A 20,166-nucleotide genomic window follows, 5' to 3' on the forward strand; every position below is an offset into this window, starting at 1 on the left:
CCTCCCAGCTTCCCTACAGCTCACGGAAGTGCATGGGGAAGTTTGCATGCTCTAGGCACAGGGACAGAGAAGTTAGATATCTACATTTACTATCTGCACTGCTTTGAGTCCTCCCAAAGTGATACAGGCAGACCTATAAAAAACAATCAAAAGACAAGCTTCTTCACAAAAATTAGAAATTGACAATTATGTGATGTTAAGGATTATGTGTTTAGTTTGTGCTGTAAATAAAAAGCTAGCTCATAGTTTTCTTCTTTTATTCAAAAGATTATTTTTTTTACCATTGTGGTAAAAATGTGACTTGGCTGAGCCTGGCATCAATTGCTCAAAAGTTACCAATTGATCCTGAGGTGGATTAAATAAATTGGTAAATGACAGTATTATGAATTGTTCTGCTCCCTCTGAGGACTATACAAGGACACTTGTATATTTTTATGATTAAAAAGTATTTGAACTTTTTTCTAATCCTTAGGAAATCTGTTGACTGCATTTTTTCCAAAATAAAACTTGAAAAAGATGACTTTCTTGAAATTAGAAACAAAGGTCTTAATCTTTCAGGCTAGTACACTTAATTCTTGTGGATCCATAACGTAATTTTTGTCTCTTTTGTTACCTCAGCAATTCCTCACAGTTCTCTATTCTGTAAAAGTACCTTTTCATTCAGTGTATGTAAATTCCTCTACTGACATCAGCCTGCCAAGTAAGGCAATTCACAGCATTAAAACTTCCATGATCATCTATTTACAGCAGCTGGTAAATAGCAATAATCAAGGATTTAGTTTTGATGTGGATGTTTAATACTTCCCTGCTTCTATTATTTACCTGTCCTAGTCCCACAGGTATTTCAAAGCTTGGATCTTCTCAAGTATACCTGAGCCTGATACATGCAGTTCAGAACGTTGTCTGTCGTTAACTCAGGGCTAAGTGACAGCTGAGTAACTTTACATCCGTTATTAGTTAAGGCATGATTGGCCAAATTAGGGCCGGATAAACTCAGTTTATGTGCATGTCTGCTACAGAGTACAACTCATTTTACTATGAAAATAAGGTTGCCCTCCTTGCCTTCCCAGCTGTGTGTTCCCCGAATAATTGTCCACACCAGTTGCAGTGACAGCTTATACTGCTACAAATAAACTCAGTGTTTTGAACAGCAAGGCTTGTGGAGCTGTATTCTGGCACTTTAGTGGGCTGGCTATCTGGCTTGTCACATCATAGACACGTAAAACAACCCTTTCTAGCTCTGGATCTTTACCACACTATTCTCCCATAGTTACTCACTCCGTAGCAGTTGATTTCAGCTTGAGGGGTCTGCAGAGTAATAAAGCAGAACTTCTGTGCTGACATCTAAGTAGACGGGCTGCTGGCACAGGAAGCCACCATGGCTGGAAGATTATTTTCTCTTGTGATAGCCTGTGGTCCTGTGACCTGTTCTCTATTCTACCCCATTGTAACCCTTACACCCATTAGAACTGTGTGTAGGCTGCAGAGCAAGTGAGAGCTAGAGCCTCAGCTACTTCAGCCAGAACTATTCAGAGAACCTGTCCTGTGTGTTTTATACAAACACTCACAGAATGCAGTCATTTTGGCAGTGTCTGAGGAGCCACAGTTTACTGTTGCATATGCATGGAGACCAGCTGTCTTTCTCCTGTCTAATGACCTTCATAACGAACAAAGCATAATCAGCGGCTATTAACAATTAATAAAATTTCTTATATCAAGTTTAAAAGTGTGCACATATTTGTGCATAAATATTTAAACATGCCCTTATTGTCCTTATTTTAAATGTCGCCTTTTAGCAAGTTTTTAAGTAAAAAGCCTTTCATTCTAGCTGGTAGTTGTCCAGAGCATTTTCCCATGCTATTCATTATAACTCTCTGAAATGGTGTATTATGGATTTAGACGTGCATTTGCTTTTCAGTATACAAAGTTTTATTGGGAAGCTATCACAGGAGGAAATCATAATGCTCTCTGACATGAGAATCCTCTCGCTATTTCTTACTTCTGCATTTGGAGTTTAAAATTTGTTCTAATTTTGTGTTATGCTAATATAAGAGGGAGCTTTTATCCCCTTGTCTATACAGTCACCACTTGTCTTCAAAAGAAGACATGTTTACGTCTAACTTCATCATTTGCTTCACTGCTGAAGTAAATGCTCAGTTCTTCTAACGCTGTGCAAAGGTTTTGATACATCAAATTTCTTTCACCAGCGTGTTTTTTAGAATGAAGAGTTACACGAGATGCAGGCAATTTTTGTTGGTTACTGTTAACTGTTGTTGGTCTGAACCAAAGGGCTGGAGAGATGCCAACATATTTTAGTGTTTTTCAAAACATTAAAACATTAATCTAGCTCTGATGTATTAGTAGAATTGCAAAGTACAGTAAGGAAGTTGTAAAAAAAAAAAAAAGTAAGGGAAAATTGAAGTCTTTTAATTCTATACTTTATGATTTTTGTCCCAGCTAAAGATAAAAGGCAATATCAATGCATCGTGCATCATACATGCTACAGTAAGACCCAAGGCCTATTTACTGCTCTTGCTACAAAACCAAACAAAGTAAAAATGCCTTGATGTTCTTAGTTGGTGTTCTACCAATGTATCCTGCAGGAATAAGAACACTGGCTTTTGCTGATTGAACCATTATGTCCCTTCTTAACCTTCTTTTGTAATTTTTGAAGTGTCTGGTTTTTTATTATCGCTAACATAAAGAGGTTACAAGAATATTTGTAATTGTGCAGAGCCTTTCACATGAAGAAAACATTTGACTGAGTTTAAATGCGTCATCTTTCCTCACAACTTCAGGGATTTCAGCCTTGTTCATCTGGAGACATCTTGGCTTTTTACTTGTGATACATTCCTGATGATCAGGTACTTGCTGTCTACTGCAGCTGAAATGCAGCAGAGCCATTATTAGAAGTAATGGAGTATTTTCTACACGTGCATTTGTTCAAATCAGACGTGGTATAGCTTGAACCTCCATGGGGCTTCTGAGTGCTGTTGCTATAAACATTGCTTGTTGTGTGCTGTGGATGGGGAAACTGGATGATTCCAATAAATGCCATCAAGGAATTCTTTCTGAGAGAGATGTCATTGATGTGATACGGGAAATAACTAGGTGTGCTTTGCTTAAAAACATAAGTCCCTGAAGAACATGGCATTATATCTCCCTGCTCTACTGTAAAAAGCGTAAGAGTCTTGTGACTGGCTGTCTGAATACAGTAGCCATGTGGTGGTAGGTTCTACCCCTTGCTGTGAGTCTCCATGGAAAAAAACCCCAATTTTTTTTTGAATAAGCAAGGGAACAGTAATTTCACCCTTTATTAGAATAACTTACTTGCAATTTCAGAGATGGCATTTGAAAAGTGTTTTGCTGAAATGCCAAATGTTGTTTTTCTACTCAGAAGCCACAAAGAAACCTACCTTTCAGAGATGAAAGAAAAAGATATGTTAAAACAACATTTAGCTTATTTTGAGCCAAGCAGATTGTCCTGAAGTTTAGGCTTCTAAACAGGCCATAACATCAGTGATGTAAAAAATCTGTTTTTGGAAACTGTTTTAAACATTGGCGTTTCCCCCACCCACCCACCCCCCAGTCTTTAAAATAGCAAAAGTTCTTTTGTGAAATAACTTCTACCTGAGCATGTGTGAAAAGTGTTCGGCCTACCTTGTACAGGTGACTTAGCAAGTGTTGTTGATCAGCATTTATAAAGCAGGCACACCTTTTTTCTCTGATCATAGTTGAAATGTTGAATTTTGTATTTAAGTGGAGCACGTAACAGAATGGGAAGAAGGGAGATGCATCAAAAGAAGTACTTTAAGAACTGACATTATTAAAATACAAATAAATAAAAAGTCTCATACCAAAATATTACAAGGCAAATGAAAAATCAGGCCAATTCGGAGCTTTCTGAAGCTGCAGCTTTTGATGTAATAATACACATTGTGTTCAGGACAGTTGCATGGTCAACAGATGTAGTCATGACAAGATTCATTTGACATTGTATTTTATACAATTTAATAGGAAGCTTTAATGGGTATTTATACATAGGTGTTTATCCACAGAAAGGAAAAAAAGTAATCCAATAACCTGTGGGACAATAGAAGGACATGAGAACCTGTAAAATTTTCAGGGTGTTACAGAAACTCACAAAAAAGAGAATATTTTTTCCTCAAACTCCTGTTGCAGTGAATGACTCCATTCATTTCAGCCGATTTTGGTAGAACACAAAGGAATTGCAACATGTGCAAATAATAAAATTCCCTGTTCAAAAATGTTAACTCTTCTCTCCTTAAACTTTAGCATGTGATGGCATCATTTTCGATGTAGAGAAGGGGTGAGGTTAACCTATTTACTTTGGCTGTATGTAATTTACGTTGGCTTGAAATACTCAGCAGAGAGGTGGGAGAGGTTTCAGTATCTTTTCCAAATGGCATTGCTGTTTCCTATCCTTTGTTTCCATACCCTCCTGAGAAAAGTTATATTTCTCTTCATTTTCCTTCACTGAGTGAGTCATCTCCCAATTTTGTCTTTCAATCTTCTTATCCTTCCCAGTTTATTTTAGATCCTGGTATATGCTGTTCTTCTCCAGGTCCTTAGCTATTCATACTCTGCCATGGTAATGATGATACTAAGTTCCAACAAAAATAACGTTTTAGTAAAGCTGGGTTTGTCACAGCTACTGTAGCTCACTTGAGCACAAATGACTTAGACTTGGCAGCAACAGTGGAATAGTTAATTGAATATCTTAGTGATAGGAAGAAATAAAAATCGAAAAGTATATATATTGTGGATTACTCGGATGCATGAAATGTAAACAGTTCGGACGAGTGCCTTCTGAAGAGTACGTAATGAACCTTTGAAGGAATGAGATTCGTTTTAAGCAATCAACGTATTTCTGTGCAAGTTCTTTCTCTGCTATTCTTTCTTCACTGCCCTTCTATATTGGATGTCTTGAGTTTTTTATTCTTTTCCTTCCTTCTTTGAGGTCTGATGCCAACCTGATAATTGCGAACTTGACAAGTTTTAAAAGAAACTCTTGTCTCTTAATTAAATAGACCTTATTTTCTTGTTAAAGAGAAAAGTCCATGGCACATGCTTTTATGAAAAGAAATAAATCACAGATAATAATGACAACAGCAGTAGGACTCCTAAATCACCGAATAGCAGTGTCCACAATTTTATTAAGCTCACAAATGTCAGTTAACCTTGGCAATGAAACGGAATGACTTTTTTCAAAGCATAGGCTGCTTGATGTGGCTCAGCCCTAGTTTTATTATTGGCAGCAGGTTTGAATGTTAAAAAAACGGACAGCATTAATTAAAATAAGGATGCTTAAGTCTTAATGACCATCCTGAACTGAGAACACTACCCCATATGGTGGTATGGTAATTGTGACAACATAGACACTAGTGAGAATATAAGATAATTTTTGGAGCTGTTTCTTACCAGACCTTAACAGCAGATAATAATGCATGGAAAATGTGTTGCAGTACTTCATAATGGTTGCATTGCAGATACTAACAGCTGTGGGTCCTTTTTAACTAAGCAGAAGTTCCTTTTAATGTTTTCTTTGTAGAACTGATGCAAATTAAATTGTACATGCAGGAAAAACAGTAGCTTGTGCATGCACTTCTGTGTTTCTAATTGCCCTATGAACTTTACCCCAAATCTAGTAAATGGAAGAAAAAATGGCCAACTAATGGACAAAGGATTTTTCTTTTGAGAGACCCGGTCCTATGCAGTCTCTTGTTTCTTATTAGAAAGCAATATCTGATTGTCTGCATCTTGCTTTCCTGTATGTTGCCTCTCTGCCTAATAATTCTTATTTAAAACATTTTTTGGTTTTATTTTTTTGCTTGTAGGATGGTCGTTTGCGAGTAAATGATCAGCTTGTTGCAGTAAATGGGGAGTCACTTCTGGGCAAGTCAAATCATGAGGCTATGGAAACACTGAGACGCTCCATGTCCATGGAGGGGAACATTCGAGGGAGGATCCAGCTGGTAGTTCTCCGGAGACTAGAGGTGCAGACGGAGGTGAAGCAGTGAATGCATTTATTCGATAAATGTCTTTCCAGTCCCAGTGTTTTTGCATGTAAGAGATGATGGCTAAAGTCTTGGTCACAGAGAGCTCCTCCCTCCTGGCAGAATGAATTCCTGCCTTCCTGGAGTCAGGATACGCGTAGAGTTTCTGGTTGATCTCTCCTGGTCTGGCTGTTCCTGTTTGAGACCAGGCTAAAAGTTGCCTCTTATTTTATTTGACAAGTATTAGAACAAAAGCAAATGTGGTCCCATAAAGGGTTATCTTAGGATTAATGTAGTTTTGACTATCTACTACCTTCTAAAGGCAATAGCTGGGATATAGGTGATTTGAATTCTGATTTCATTTGTTGTCATGATCAGAGACCTTGATATCTTAGTGTGACCTGGATTTAACTTCACTCTTGCTTTTTCAGTGTCATTAGTAATTCACTCCACTTGTTGTGCATGTGTGTTCTGGTCCTGTCCTGTCCCCCTACTTTTTTTTTTTTTTTCTTTTTTAACCTTCAAGGAATTAATATATTACTTTCCCTGGTCAGATGAAGGCCACTGCTTCAGGATGTGTTTCTGAGTTGATTAGCATAAAGTTTAAGTAAGGTAACAAAGTAAGAGAAGAAAGAAATTTTAATGGCTCTTTTCTAGACCCCATATAAATCAATGGTTGCCAATAGGCTCCAACTTTGAAAAAGAATGGTTTTATGATCTCTCTTGCTCCCTCTCCTTCATGCATGCATGCATATATGCACACTCATTCTTCATCTTTACATAGTTAATTTGTATGTGTGTATACTGGCTGCCCTTACTACTCATCCTCGTTTTAATTTTGACCCTTGAGTAAATATTTTAAGTTTTTCAACATCTGTACAGTTCCTTAAAATAAAAACACATACAAGTGTATTTGTGGTATAAAATGTTGTAATAAATACCATTATAGAATTTCAAGAGAAAATGTCAAGCTTCTTACCTAACAAGCATTGCTGGAACTTTTCAAAACGTTAAGAACAGTCATGTTTGTGGGTGTTATTCGCACAAGATATCAGAGGCGGGAAGAGAATGCAGATTATCTTTTAGTATAATTAACTCAATATTTTCTAATAACTTCCTATTTGTTTTACTACCACCATTGATTAAGAAATAGATTTAGAAGTATATTACTTACTGAACATTATGCTCTAACTTTGTTGGGCAGACCCTTTGCAAAAGCCACATGATGTCAGTCATGCCAGGAAAATAAAAAAAATACTCATTAGTAATTCTGGAATACTTTAAAGGAAAATGCACTTTTGCTTTCCTTTTCTATGTGACATAGCATTATGCCATGAGGAAGAATTGTTAAGTATAGGTTATATTTATTGTGCAGTCTTGTAGCATGAGACAGATAGCTTACCTTCACATAAAGCTCGCTTCTGCAAGTTTTCTTCATTTAACAGGAGCCAAATTGTTTTTTAAAAAAGCTTCTAATCAAACATCAGATTGACCCAATAAAAGTATGAGGCTGCTTTTTGTAGTTAAGTGTATAGTTTTGTTTATTGTCCAGACATATGAAAGAGGTAAATAATCTTGACTCATGCCCTGTGAAGAATGTATAATGAGGTCTTGATTGAATCAAATTCATTTTAGGCAGGAATTAATTTTTTATAGGGTAGTCTTTAGGTTCAATTGTAATTCCATTTGAGTCTGGAGACCACAGCAGAAATGGGTTGTTGCCCATTCTTTCCTTTCCCCAAAAAAGCTTCCTGAACACAGCATCTCAGCTTGGTAGGAGTATATGTTTAGAAATGCATTATTGTTTTTATTGGTCAGGACACTAATGGAGGTCTTCCATAACAGCTATGTTTTATAAGCTGGATACTCTAATTAGGCTGGTTACTGATCAGTTGTGGGATATTGATTGTGTCATTTGTCAAAGAGCTGGAAAAGCAGATTTGTTGTTGCTGTTATTTTAAGGCTCCCTGTCCCAGTCGGTACATGTCTCCAAGGTAGTACTAGTTCAGGTGTTGTAAGGCTTAATTTAGCTAGCAGTGTCCATGTGAAAGTAGTAAATGTGGACCTTGTGACATAGGGGATCTTATGTAAACTAAAGAATTGCCAGTAACAAGAAGCACCATAATTGTCAGTGCCTGTATGGTGTGTGTGTTTCTGCACAGAGGTTCAAAATAGCCTTTTCAATTGGCTTATGTTGCACTGAGGAGGAGGAGAGAATGTTGCATGTGCTGACTGTCCACTGAAACTGCATTTGTAGCCATATTGTCATCACGAGCATTCCAGCATTGATTTGTGTTCTGGGGTGTATTTTTTCCATTTTATTATTATTTTTTATTATTTTATCATTATTTCATTATCTTTAATATTCTTATTATTAGTATTATTAAGCTTGAAGGGCAGGTTGCAAGGTGATGTAACCCGCTGTCCTTTCTTATGCGTTGGTTTGCAGGCAATCACTTGCTAATGCGTTAAACCTCTTGCGTTATTTTACAAAGAAACTTGTACGCATTAGATACATACATTCTGCAGTTGTGACTATGAAATTTAAGGAATGGTATGTTTAGTGTGAAGTTTGCTGGCACAATGAGCATGCGCTTTAAAAATAGAAGCCAGTTAGATGCCCCTTTAAAAAGCAGATATAAAAATCACAGAAACTACAAAGGTTATTTTGAAAACTAGCCGTAATATTCCTCTGTGTGGATTTTCTGTTTTCCCTGAATAATGAGTAAGAAAGCGTCTTTCTGGGTCTGTCCCAGTTTTAGAAACTGTGATTATTTCTCCCCCCGCCCCCCCCCCCCCTCCCTTTTTTCTTTTGAGCAACTGCTCAGGAGAATAAATTAGGCGATATGGCATGTATGGGGGGTGGGAAATGTCTCAAAAGAAAAGCTGACTAGAGGTGTGACAGGAGTTTGTTTAGCTGCTAGCCAGAAGACCTGTGTTTGGGAGTTTGGTGTAACTCCTTACTTGCAAAACTGCTCTAGTGTGTGATCATCAGAACATATGCACACAGTCTCTGAGAGAAGGGAACCAGCTGGCTGGCAGAAAAATACCATTGGCATTGCCCATGTTCTTGTGTTGACAATGTCACAAGCTGCCCTCCCAGATGGAGCATTTGAATGAAGCCAGTTGTGGGTCATAAAAAAAAAACAGTCTTCGTTTTTGTGCGTCACTTAATGATTGTTATTGCTTAGATATTGTCTTATTTCATGGTCAGCAAAAACAGATAGTCATTTTGAAGATAGCTTTCAAGTTTCTCATTTGAAGGGAATCAATGTACAGTGAACACATTGCATTACACTGTATTTGTGCATCTTCTGTAATGATGGCTGATCTTCTGCATTGTTGAAAATTTAAATTTTTTGCTACAATGTGTGGTTCTGTTTTTCTCTTAGGAGCGCTCAGACCAGGGAGTCTTTCAAAAATCAGCCTGTGACAGGAGTCATAACTTTGCAGCTGCTTCCCAACGCAATGATACTGTTCTTCAGCAATTTGTAACATGCAGTCCTCAAGAAAGAATAAAAGGTAGTCTCTAGATATCCTTCTCTGTGATAAAAGTGCTTTGTGTTTGGGGTTTTTTTTGAGATCTACAGTCACTAGAAAAGCAATTAATTAGAGTAAGTGCACACTATGTTACTTTGAGGCTTGAAGATCCAGCGAGGGTGGGAGAGCTGACTCAGAAGTTGTGAATTAGATTCCTGGCACAAATTCCAGTTTAAGTAACAGTTTCTAGCTCGCTGCCCCAACACGTAAGGTTGGATAAAAAACAAATGATGAGTGCAAAATATATGTTGTCAAAATGTTTATTTTCTATATATCTTTAATGAGTGCAATGATTTTTCCATTGAATTCTTAGATTATGGCCCAGGGGTTATTATAAGCTAAATTAATTTATACAAAAGCATGATACTCATAAAGTACACTTAAAGGTAAATTTGTTCAAAAGTTAGAAATATTGCCCTAATTTACAAATTTGAATTATATTAAATAACTCATTAAAAAAATTAGATGTGTACATTGTACAAAGAAAACCTACATGTATGAGCATATGCAAGCTTATAAGTAAGAGCTTTTAAGACTGCTCTGCTATCTGTCCAGTTTGCACCTGACTCAGCAAGGTACTAGTTATTTGAAAAGTCTAAAGTATTTGAGATGGTCTTGACCCCTGTCCTTCTAAGTGTGCTCTTATTCTTCGAGCCAAGCACACACTTGAATACCTTCCAATAAGAAAAAAAGATTTTCTTCGGTGTAGTTGAATTATGCATGATTTTTCCCACTTCCCTAGACAACTGTGGAATCAGGGTAGCTGGCAAAAAGTAATTTCGTAGGCTGCTGTGATGACTGTGTGGGGTACTTTTAACCAAAATCAAAGAGCCTGTATCTGTAAAGCTCAAGAGAAACTCCCGTATAATTTAAGGGTAAATAATTTGTGGTGACTACAGTATTTTGACAATGCGACTCCAGGCAAAGAATTAGATACAGACACAAGCCTTGTAAATATTCAAAGATCAGATCCTTTTGTGTAGTACTACCCTATATATCTTGTGTATGGAAATTAAAATGATGCTGTAGTTATATGAGAAAAGAGTCAGTCATCCTTGGAGCTAGCCTGCCCTGTAGAGTTAGTCATTGCCAAGGGATCAGATAGCAGCAAATACCTTCATTAATAAACACTTCCTTAAAAAGCATATAAATAAGCAACTGCTCTGGAGCCATTGATAGAGGTGAATGGCAACAGGTAACTTGTCACTTCCATGTATTTTGTTTTGAAATGTAAGAGTAATGTTACTTTAAGGTAAGGATTCTCCAACTGCGATCCAAAAATCAGGATGACTAGTTTGCGGCTCATTCATGAAGTTATTTTCAATAGACATCTTTTTAATTAAAGAACCATGATAAGAAGGCATTATAGCAAAAACATGTGATGGCCTTGGAAGAGAATGTATGTTGGATGTCGAAAGGATGCCCTGGCGTGCTGCTGGGGGCTGTTGTCAGAGAGGGTTTGACATGGCTGGAGCTTCCCATCCATAGCCTGGAAGGAGTCAGTGAACAACAAATGACAAAGATGTTGCTAGCATTTACCAGAAGTATCACTGTATTGCAATTTCTCTTGAAGATTTGGCATTTGATGAGTAAAATTGAAGTGATCTTAATGTGGAACTGCACAGGCACTTTCAGCAGCAAGGTGTCTGCAGCAGGGCTGCAGTCAGAAATGTTCCTGGTAGAAAGCACTTGGAGCTTGCAGTAAGCCCGCACATTGTAGGAATGTTTCTGTAATTTTGAAGTCATGATATTAATTACTTTGAGCTAATACTCATTCTGCTTGTCACCTATTTCCAGTCACTGGTTCAAAATATTTTTTTGCATGGTTTTTTATAAAGTTTTGTCCTCCGCCTTTCAAGACACATGTAAAAGCAAAACAATACATGTGTTCACAACCCTCATTTAACTCAGTTATGAACTTTAGGTTGTGTGTTCATTTAAGGACGTGAGTCACAGACATAGTGAGCTGCTTGTGACAGGCAGGAGCAGTCCCTTGTGCATTCTTATGGGGCACTATCCAGATCTTGTATGTAGAAGTACGGTTGGTACGTTTTTATGAAGAATAATAAAACATAAAAGAGATTTTAACATAATACAGGATCTGATGTATGAATTTAATGACAGAAGCGGTATTATGTTTAATAAAATGTCACTTTCTCAATTAATGTTTTCTAATAAGTTATTTCCAGTACCATTCACTGCTCCTACCAATAAAATTATAATAAAATCTCAGCAAAAATACACTGAAGCTTGGCCTGCTAATACTGCTGTCTGTTTTAAGAGCCTTTTTTTATTATACATGAGCAAGAAAAACTAATGTCTGGGGAAAAGTGGTTATAGCCAAAACATTACATTTTGTCTTGCCTGTGGATATTTAAATAAAGGGGGGGAGGATACTGATCCAATATTGAAATGCCAGTGTTTGTTCTATTTTTGCATGAATAATACTTGCTGCCTTCAGGTCCTCACTTCTTTTGCTGCCAAGCTATTGCGCAGATTCAGTGTTTTTTAGAACAACCTCTTTGAGAATTGATACTTCAGTGCCAGCAGCTTTTTACATCTCTGGTGTTGAAAGATTACTGGAATGTGTTTCATTAGAGGTTCCTATATATTTCTTAGAACCCTACGTTATAAACGGTTTTAGGGGAAATGCTGTCATCTCTCTGGTTAAGTAGTAGAATAATCATAAACTCTCTCTACTACCATAGACTGCTGAGTCTTCATGATTGTGCAAGCATCTGTTTCCATACGTCTGGTAATGTCAAGATAGAAAACTAAGAAGTGAAATTTTAAATTAATGTTTAAATTTTGCTTGTAAATATTACATGTGTCTTATAGACAGGCTTATTTATTCTCCTAAACTGTTTAATATCTGAAAATTCAGTATATTTTGTTTAGTGGCTTAGCTGTTCCTCTGATCTCTCTGGATCTGTTAAGAGAATTTCCTGAGGTCTTGAACATGAAGCCAGTGACTGCTTCTTCAGTTAAATTCTCTCACTCTTTTGCTTTTGCTCCCATTTTGCTGGGAGCTGTAGTCCCTTGTGGTCATTTCTGGTTCACTCAGGAAGTCTGCCATTTTTCTATGTGTACCATTTTTGTACTGCAAGAAAAGTGCCAGTGGTAACAAACAACGTGGTAACGCCACCAAACACCCTTTGTGAAATGATTTATTAATTACTGTGAATCAAAGTTAATGTAACTACATGATACAGTCTCTTGTTATGGCTATCAGAGGTTGCTCAAAGAGGATAAAGCACAGTGTAGGGTGTGGTGTTTTCTTTTTGTTTCAGTTTTTTGGGGTTTTGGGGTATTTTTTGTTTGTTTTTGTTCCCTTCCATCACAGGCATCTCTTTCCTACTTAGGGCAGTCAGTAGTTTAGGGACTTCCTAAATCAGATGTACTGTCTGGGCTATTGTGTCATTGATACCACTCTACCTTTTAGTCCACTTCTTAATATATTTTTAAAAAGTGGATTTCCCAAACAGCCTCATGACAATGAGTTCCATGTTTTAATTGCACCGGAATAAAATACTACCTCATATTAGTTCTAGGTGTGCAACTTGACAGTGACACTGAGTGCCTGCTATTTACTGTGTATGAGAGTCAGGGAAAGCTTCCTTTTCACCTTATGCATGGCTTTTACAATTCCATAGACTGCTTGTATACCCTTTTATTGCTTCTTACTCTAAACCAAAGAATCCTAGTCCGTGGTCCTTGTAGAAATGTTTCTACGTGTGTCCAACTACCCTTGTCACCTTTTCAAATTGTTTCTGAATTAAATTGCATCCTTTTTTCAGATAGGAAGAATGAAACCTTAGATGCTATTTCAAAAATAGGCACACCATTAACTCTGAGTTCTCAATGGAGTGTTTGGACTTTTCTTGAGGCTCTAAATGTCTTGTTTCTTTCTGACTTCACTAAGCATATATTAAAAGAACGATCCAGTGCACTTTTATTGTACTGTTCCAGAGTCGTAATTGCTGAAGTAATAGCCTTTGTGTGTGTGTCAAGAGTATTTCCCCACTGCCATGTGTATCACTTTGCAGTCACCGACAGGGAATTCCACCTGCCTTTCCTGTTTACTTAATAGCCTGCAGTCTTTTTGCAGAGGTTCATAGTCTGCTTATTTTTGGTAGTTCTGAGTGGGTTTACATGAGTAAATTTTTTCATCTTCCACTTCATCTTTCAGATCATGTAATAACATTGAACAGTATGAGTTTCCCTTTGTTCTAAATTTGTTTTACTGTGGGAACTTGCCATTTTCTCCTCATTTCTGTTTCCTGTCCTTAAATTGCAACCTGAAAGAATGTGATCATAATGCAAGAAGACAGTGTGCATATGTTAGGTAGCATACCTGTTTTCTGCATCAGACTGGCAATCGGCATTTTTTAAGGCCTCATTAGAACTTTTCATTTGCTCACCTTCACTTTCTTCTAATGATGGTCTAACTTTTCCTGAGATACAGGGTTTGAAATATTTCTTGTATTTCTGATCTTTAGGTAGGAAGCTGCCCAGCCAGTAGTTTTATAGGGTTCTTGAGCTAACAATGTGGTTTTGTTGGGGTTTCTTTGCTTGCTTGCTTTTAGGGAACTGTCTCAGTGCTCTTATCTAATAAATATAGTCTGTTGCTGTCTGCCTTGATTGCCTCCTGGTAAACCCTTTTCTCTTAAATTAGATTAGTACTTGCAAGCAGGATTGACTGACAACATTCAGTGCCACAGAACAGGTCACATGAGTGTGGTATGTCAGTGTTGTTAAATCGCTTACCTGTCACTGAAACCCAAAAATCAGTGTTTGTGTTTCCTGTTAAGTTTTGGAGGGGTGAAGACATGTTCTACACTGAAAAATGTAGGGACGTTTTTTTAAGATCAGACCTTTAGATTGAGAGGTGAATTTACAGGGCAGTAATGAACTGGCTTACAGCAGGCAGAGCAGTCATATTAAGTACTGCAGGTACAGAAGTGGTGTTGCTTTGCAAACAACTGAACAGTTTGAGTATTAATGTTTTTCTCAGTCCAAAGTAATTTTCTAGTGTGAGATGAATGCCTGTTGTAAAGGTAAAGAAGGAATTACCATAATGGTAAGAAAATGGAGACTGTAATTCGGAAATGCCCCTTTCTTCTCTTGCATGGGATAACAGAAATTTTTCTTCTGAACTCTTTGCTGAGAGTGTGGTTCTCTTCTGTACGTGAAAGGTGGCAAATGCTCCCCATCAAAGGGAATGAAAGCATGAGCCTACCATCGGTTAGGGTGCAGCTATGCAGAGGTGAAAATCCACTCAAATGGAGTAAAGCAATTTGTGCCTTGCACTCAACTTCACTATAAGCACAAAGTTTCCCTATATTTATCTTTAATTATGCATATGCAAATCTGAAAATCAGCTCTTCAGGAAATCCCAAGGGGTATATTTTCTGCTTGGTGTGATTTTAATTCTAGTTTAGTTAGTTTAGGGATTTGAATAATTTGTGACTCACTTCAGCATTGCTTGAGGCCTTCCAGTCCAGTCATTGATCAGTGAACTGGTGTAATGTACTTGTTTCTCTGGCTTATTTAACCCCTTTTTAAATTTTATTTCAGAGTTGCCAGTGTCTGATCGTGGCAGTGGTGAAAATGAAACCCCTCCACCTCTCCCACCTCATCCCAGTGAGGATCTGCTGAATGAGGATTATAATCATAGGTTGGACTTTGGCTATTCTTAATAGTTACAACTCTAATTGCTCATTAGTGGTTGTGATAGTAGTTCGAATTGATTTAAAAATCACTTTTTATTTTTTAAAACATTATACTAATGTTTTTAGTCATCTGGGTGATCCTTTAATATAATCTGGGAATGTTATTTCAGCATTTACTGTGTTGTTCATTTCAGTTGTTCATAAGATGCAGTATGCCTGCTGTCCATGATCACAGTGGGTCACAATACCCAGCATGTATTCAGTAAAATAAAAAGAATCCCAAACCATAATCCCAATTAAAAAATTTTAAAAAAAGTTAATTTAAGACTGTAGCAGTGGTTGCTATGTGTGGATGCAGTTCCTGAAGTCTTTTAAAGCTTTAGGACTCGTAGCCAAATTCAGTTTGCAGGAAACTGAATTTTCTTAGGCAGCATGTCAGCCAAAAACATTCTGGAGGTTACAAAGTGAATCTTCGGTAAGTTTGAATGTTGAAAAGTGTAGGGGAAGAATTTATGGACACTTTACCAGTTATAAATGCATTGGGTAGATTTTTCAGATATTTTGGGAATACCTTTTGTAAAGATACTCTAAAGGTGCTTGATGGCAGCTACAAGCTTTAATTTCCTTGGTAAATACAGAAGTTTGGAAGTGCAGGAAAAAAAGTGGAGACATGTTGGAGGTTCACGATGGCATATGCTTTGACTTTCACAAGTAGCACAGGATTCAAATCCAAGCATCATTTCAACCTATCATACTTCTAGATGCTGAAAATTCAATGTTGAACACTGTTTACTCAGTGTGTGTGTGTGTTCGGTTTTGATATGCAACTGTTTTATTGCAATGGTATTAGGGAAGCCTGCATTTCAAGTAAAAACTTAGCCATACTTCTGCCCTTGTGCACATGGATGTGATTAAAAAACTACCCTTGAAATTATTGGTTGCACATAGTATTGAAGAGTAGATATGTTTTAGTATGGATACCTCGAATTCTTCATACCATGAAAACTCTTGTAACTATTTTCTCTTTGCTAACATAGAGAAATTTCAGTAGAGTCATTTCATAATTTCTGGTCTCCCAGGCAGGTATGTATGACATGGTAAACGAACAAAAGTCTACATAGACTAATGGAACTCTGCATTAAATTCTCAGCTGCAGTTGTTTGCTAGAATCTATTAATAGTTTTTCAAGAAGCTGGGAGCAGAAACACTCTCTTAAATGGTGATGGTGTATTAAAATGATGATGAAATTTACAGACCCTTTCTTCCACCCTGACTTTTATTCAATGTTGTATTGGTTTTCCATTTGGCACTTAAGTTCTGTTGAAATTGAATTGCTATGTCAAGTCATGCTGATTTCACTGAAATTGTGTTGCAGCAAAAAATGGGGAAAGGTGTTTTGATACTGTAAAACCAAACATTTTGATTGAAGAGTTTGGAAATAAATGTTTTTTGTGTTTGTGGGTTTTTTTATTATTATTTTGGAACATTTTGAAATGTTTAGATATCTGCCTAACATTAAGTAAAATAATTAAAAAAAAACCCAAAACAACAAACAAACAAAAACAAACCCCCAAGAACCCCCAAACTGAAACTACAATACTTTGGAATTTTTCAGTGTTATGGTATCCTTCATAAGACCTCCAGGCTCCAGCCTCTGCAGAATTGGTGCAAGGCTGTGAAATAACTTCATATTAACTGATGAAATAGGATTGAGCTGTGTACATTGGCGGTATTTTTCCAACTTTCTGTAGAAATAAATAATTTGGAAATGTAGTGGCTAAATAGAACTAGCAAAATACAAAAAAAACCAAAAAAAACCCCATGAGAAAAACAAAACCAAAAGCAGGTACTGCTATGTCCCCCTTCTGCTAAATAAAATATGAGTGTTTAAAAGCAATCATCACTAAACATTTATGGTTATATTTGAATCCGTGATGAAAAACAAGTCACTGGAGGTGTTAAGTCTCAGAAAAGGAAGTTGAGGATCAGTAACTGATTTTAAAATGCATGGCTGTAAGCAACTGGAGGAAGAAACACATGTATACTTGTGAATGCTTTAATTAGTTCACTCATGTTTTGAACTGCTGCCTAAATATTTTACATGTCTTTTTTTTTTTTTCTGTAGCCCTATCATAAATTCAGCAGTGCATTTAACAGATCAGCACATCAACTTCAGATCTTTGACACCAGCCAAGCAGTCTGAATCAATTAATCTGAAAGCCTCCAAAAGCATGGATCTGGGTAAGGAGGGGTGGGGTGACACATAGGTCAGCTTTTTATCCTTATCCTATCTGCACCATCTCTGTTTCTTGCTTTTCTTTCTTAAACACAAGCATCAGGGAGTAAGTTCTGCAGAGGTGCTACAGTGATGGGGACAATGGTCAGCCTTCTGTAGCAGCTAATTGCAAGTACCCTTTTTACTGAAGCTGAAGAAAGGTTTGTGTTTTGTTTTCTTCTAAAAGACTATTCTATCCATTGTATTGAAATCTTAGCTGAGGCAAAGAAGGAGCAGAGGAAAATAGGGAGCATTTGTAAAAATGAGCAGAAAGAATTGCTGTACAAGTTTTATATGTCTAAAAAATATAGCAAAACAGCAATAACAGAAGTTGTTTTCATATAGAATATAAATGATTGCAGAACTACACTTGACAAAGGCTAACTTTCATAGGACAAGTTCTGTATTTTTCATTGACAGTGACAAACACAGGCAGTCGGTATTGCAGTAGATCTTTATAAATGCTTGAAGAGTGGTAAGGTTATGGTCCTCTACCCATCAAAGCTGTGAAGAAAATCTTGCAGGGTGGCTGAAGCAGAAAGTAAAAGGTTCTTTCAATACTGGGAAAGCATTTGCAGGTGGAAGTTTGAAGGGTTATTGCAGTTGAAAACCAAGTCATGTTTTAATGAAAGTTCAAGGAAAAATTTGCAAAGTTCTTATGCTTCAAAGAAAGTCAAATAAGCTTTTCTTTTTAATTTTAATTCTTTGTGGCACTCATTCTTTATCTGTTTTTTCAAATTCAAGTGTTGATGGAGTAGCTTCGACACCTACCATTAGGATGTCTTTAGACACATTTCTGTTGTTTTGTTGGATCAGTTTTTGTTGCACAATTAATAGAGAACATTTAATTTCTTATATAGTTTCAAGGTAGCTTTCTGGTGGTGCTGAATTTTTTTTCCCCTGAAACTCTCTAGGTTGGTCTTAGTTTTTGTATTGCTGATTTTTATTGTCATCTTAGTGTCATATTTTAATGTAACATAAAATGTGCATACTTCTCTAACAGAGTGCAAGGAAAGTCAAACCGTTATTAATGCAGGATAAGAATGGATGAAATTAATAGAGGGGGAAGATCTTAAGGCAGAATTTCAAAGCTACTGCATAACCAGACCAGAAATTAATCCTTTTGCAGTTCTGTTCCACTGTCTTGACGAAGAGTAATGCATTAGCTATTATTTTAGGAATGGAAATACTCTTCAACAAAGGAATGTGTTTACAGACTTGAGTCAGAAAGTATATTGTGTGTAGTCTGCCAGAAAAAACATTCAACTTTACTGAGTCTTCTTTTAGAAAGGTTTACTTACAGTTCCCACAGAAGTCACTAGAAAGAGTATGCACAAGCACCATTGTAAAATTGGGCAATGGGAGTGTGCTTGGGGGCATATTGAGAACTGTCAGGTAACTTCTACTTCCTTTTATACCCGTCTGTGTTAATTTATATTGTGAGATTCAAATTCATACAAGCAACCTGCTCTTGACACCAAGAAACAATGGTTTGAGAATGTGTATGAGTCACTAAATCATAATGGTTAAAAGCTAAAATAAATTGGGTGCCAAAAAGGAAATAAATACAAAATATTTGTTTTAAAATTAAAAAATAAAATAAAAATTGGGTATGAAGATGTCTTTAAGATCTTTCAAAAACTGTTGCTCATAGAAGGTAGCTGTTGAAAATGCTACTATGCTACAAATGTGAAATATGAAAGTGAATCTACTATGGAAGTAAAACACAAAAGGGATTATTATCTATTGTCTGATTGGAGGGCACTAACCTTCTCTTGTGTGGTGATGTGAAGGTAAATTTATTACTTGAGATAGTAATTTAAAGAACTGGAGGGACTAAGAAAAAACTGCACCCATCCTGTTTTATATACATAACAATAGAGAAGTAAAATTGCTGGCATGTAGGTTGGCAAATAAAGAAACTGCGGAAGATGGAAGCTAGGACTTGTTTTGCAGTCATTTTCTGTTAAGTAGTGAAGTACCATGTTTGACTTCCCACCTTTTGAAAGATTTTAAGCAGAAACTTCTGGCTGGAAGGGTAAAAGGAAAAGAAACAAGAAAATCTTAAGTGACTACAATATAAAATGCTTCTAATGTAAATAAACCCCCCCAAAAAATGGTATAAAAACTACTTCCAAATAGAGCATTCATATGCACGCTCCAAGATGGATTTCGGGGGGGGAAGGAAAGTTGTTTCTTAGTTTTTATATTTTGCTCATTACTTAACTGCAGTTAAGGCCAATAGTAACTCCTCATCCCAACATGTGGCTGTGTACCCATTATTGATTCCAGTGCATTGTTTGCCACTGGAAAAAAAAAAAAAAAAAAAAAAGATGGGAAGTGCTCCTCTCGACCCAGAGTTGAGGTTGTGAGAAAGATTGGTTCAGCACTGCAGAGGAACTGTGCAGCAGATTTGGTAACAAAGGGGAGGTGTCCCCTATCTGAAAAGTATATAACTGCTGGGACTTCGTTTGCCAGTAGTCATGGGATGCTGTCCCCTTACAACTTTTCTGAGTAGTACTTTACTGAGTTCTGTCAGTCACTTCCAAAATAAATCCAATATGATGAACAGAAAAATCGCAGAACTGGAGTCCAGGAGGGGAGCTCTGAGACCTTACAAAATGCACCTGAGATGTAGTTTCTTTCTTTTTAACCTGAGCTG

General features: G+C 36.9%; 1 protein-coding gene across 1 annotated transcript in view; it reads left to right on the plus strand.

The window, feature by feature from the left end:
- PARD3B (par-3 family cell polarity regulator beta) overlaps positions 1-20,166 on the plus strand; it is a 412,598-nt gene that overhangs the window by 208,052 nt on the left and 184,380 nt on the right. Inside the window, exons 12-15 of the mRNA XM_040604211.1 lie at positions 5,859-6,029; positions 9,410-9,539; positions 15,135-15,234; positions 17,355-17,470. Coding sequence (XP_040460145.1) covers positions 5,859-6,029; positions 9,410-9,539; positions 15,135-15,234; positions 17,355-17,470 — 517 coding nt within the window. The remainder of the gene's footprint in view (positions 1-5,858; positions 6,030-9,409; positions 9,540-15,134; positions 15,235-17,354; positions 17,471-20,166) is intronic.

This window comes from Falco naumanni, chromosome 8 (genome assembly GCF_017639655.2).
Source record: "Falco naumanni isolate bFalNau1 chromosome 8, bFalNau1.pat, whole genome shotgun sequence".
NCBI classification, from domain to species: Eukaryota; Metazoa; Chordata; class Aves; order Falconiformes; family Falconidae; genus Falco; species Falco naumanni.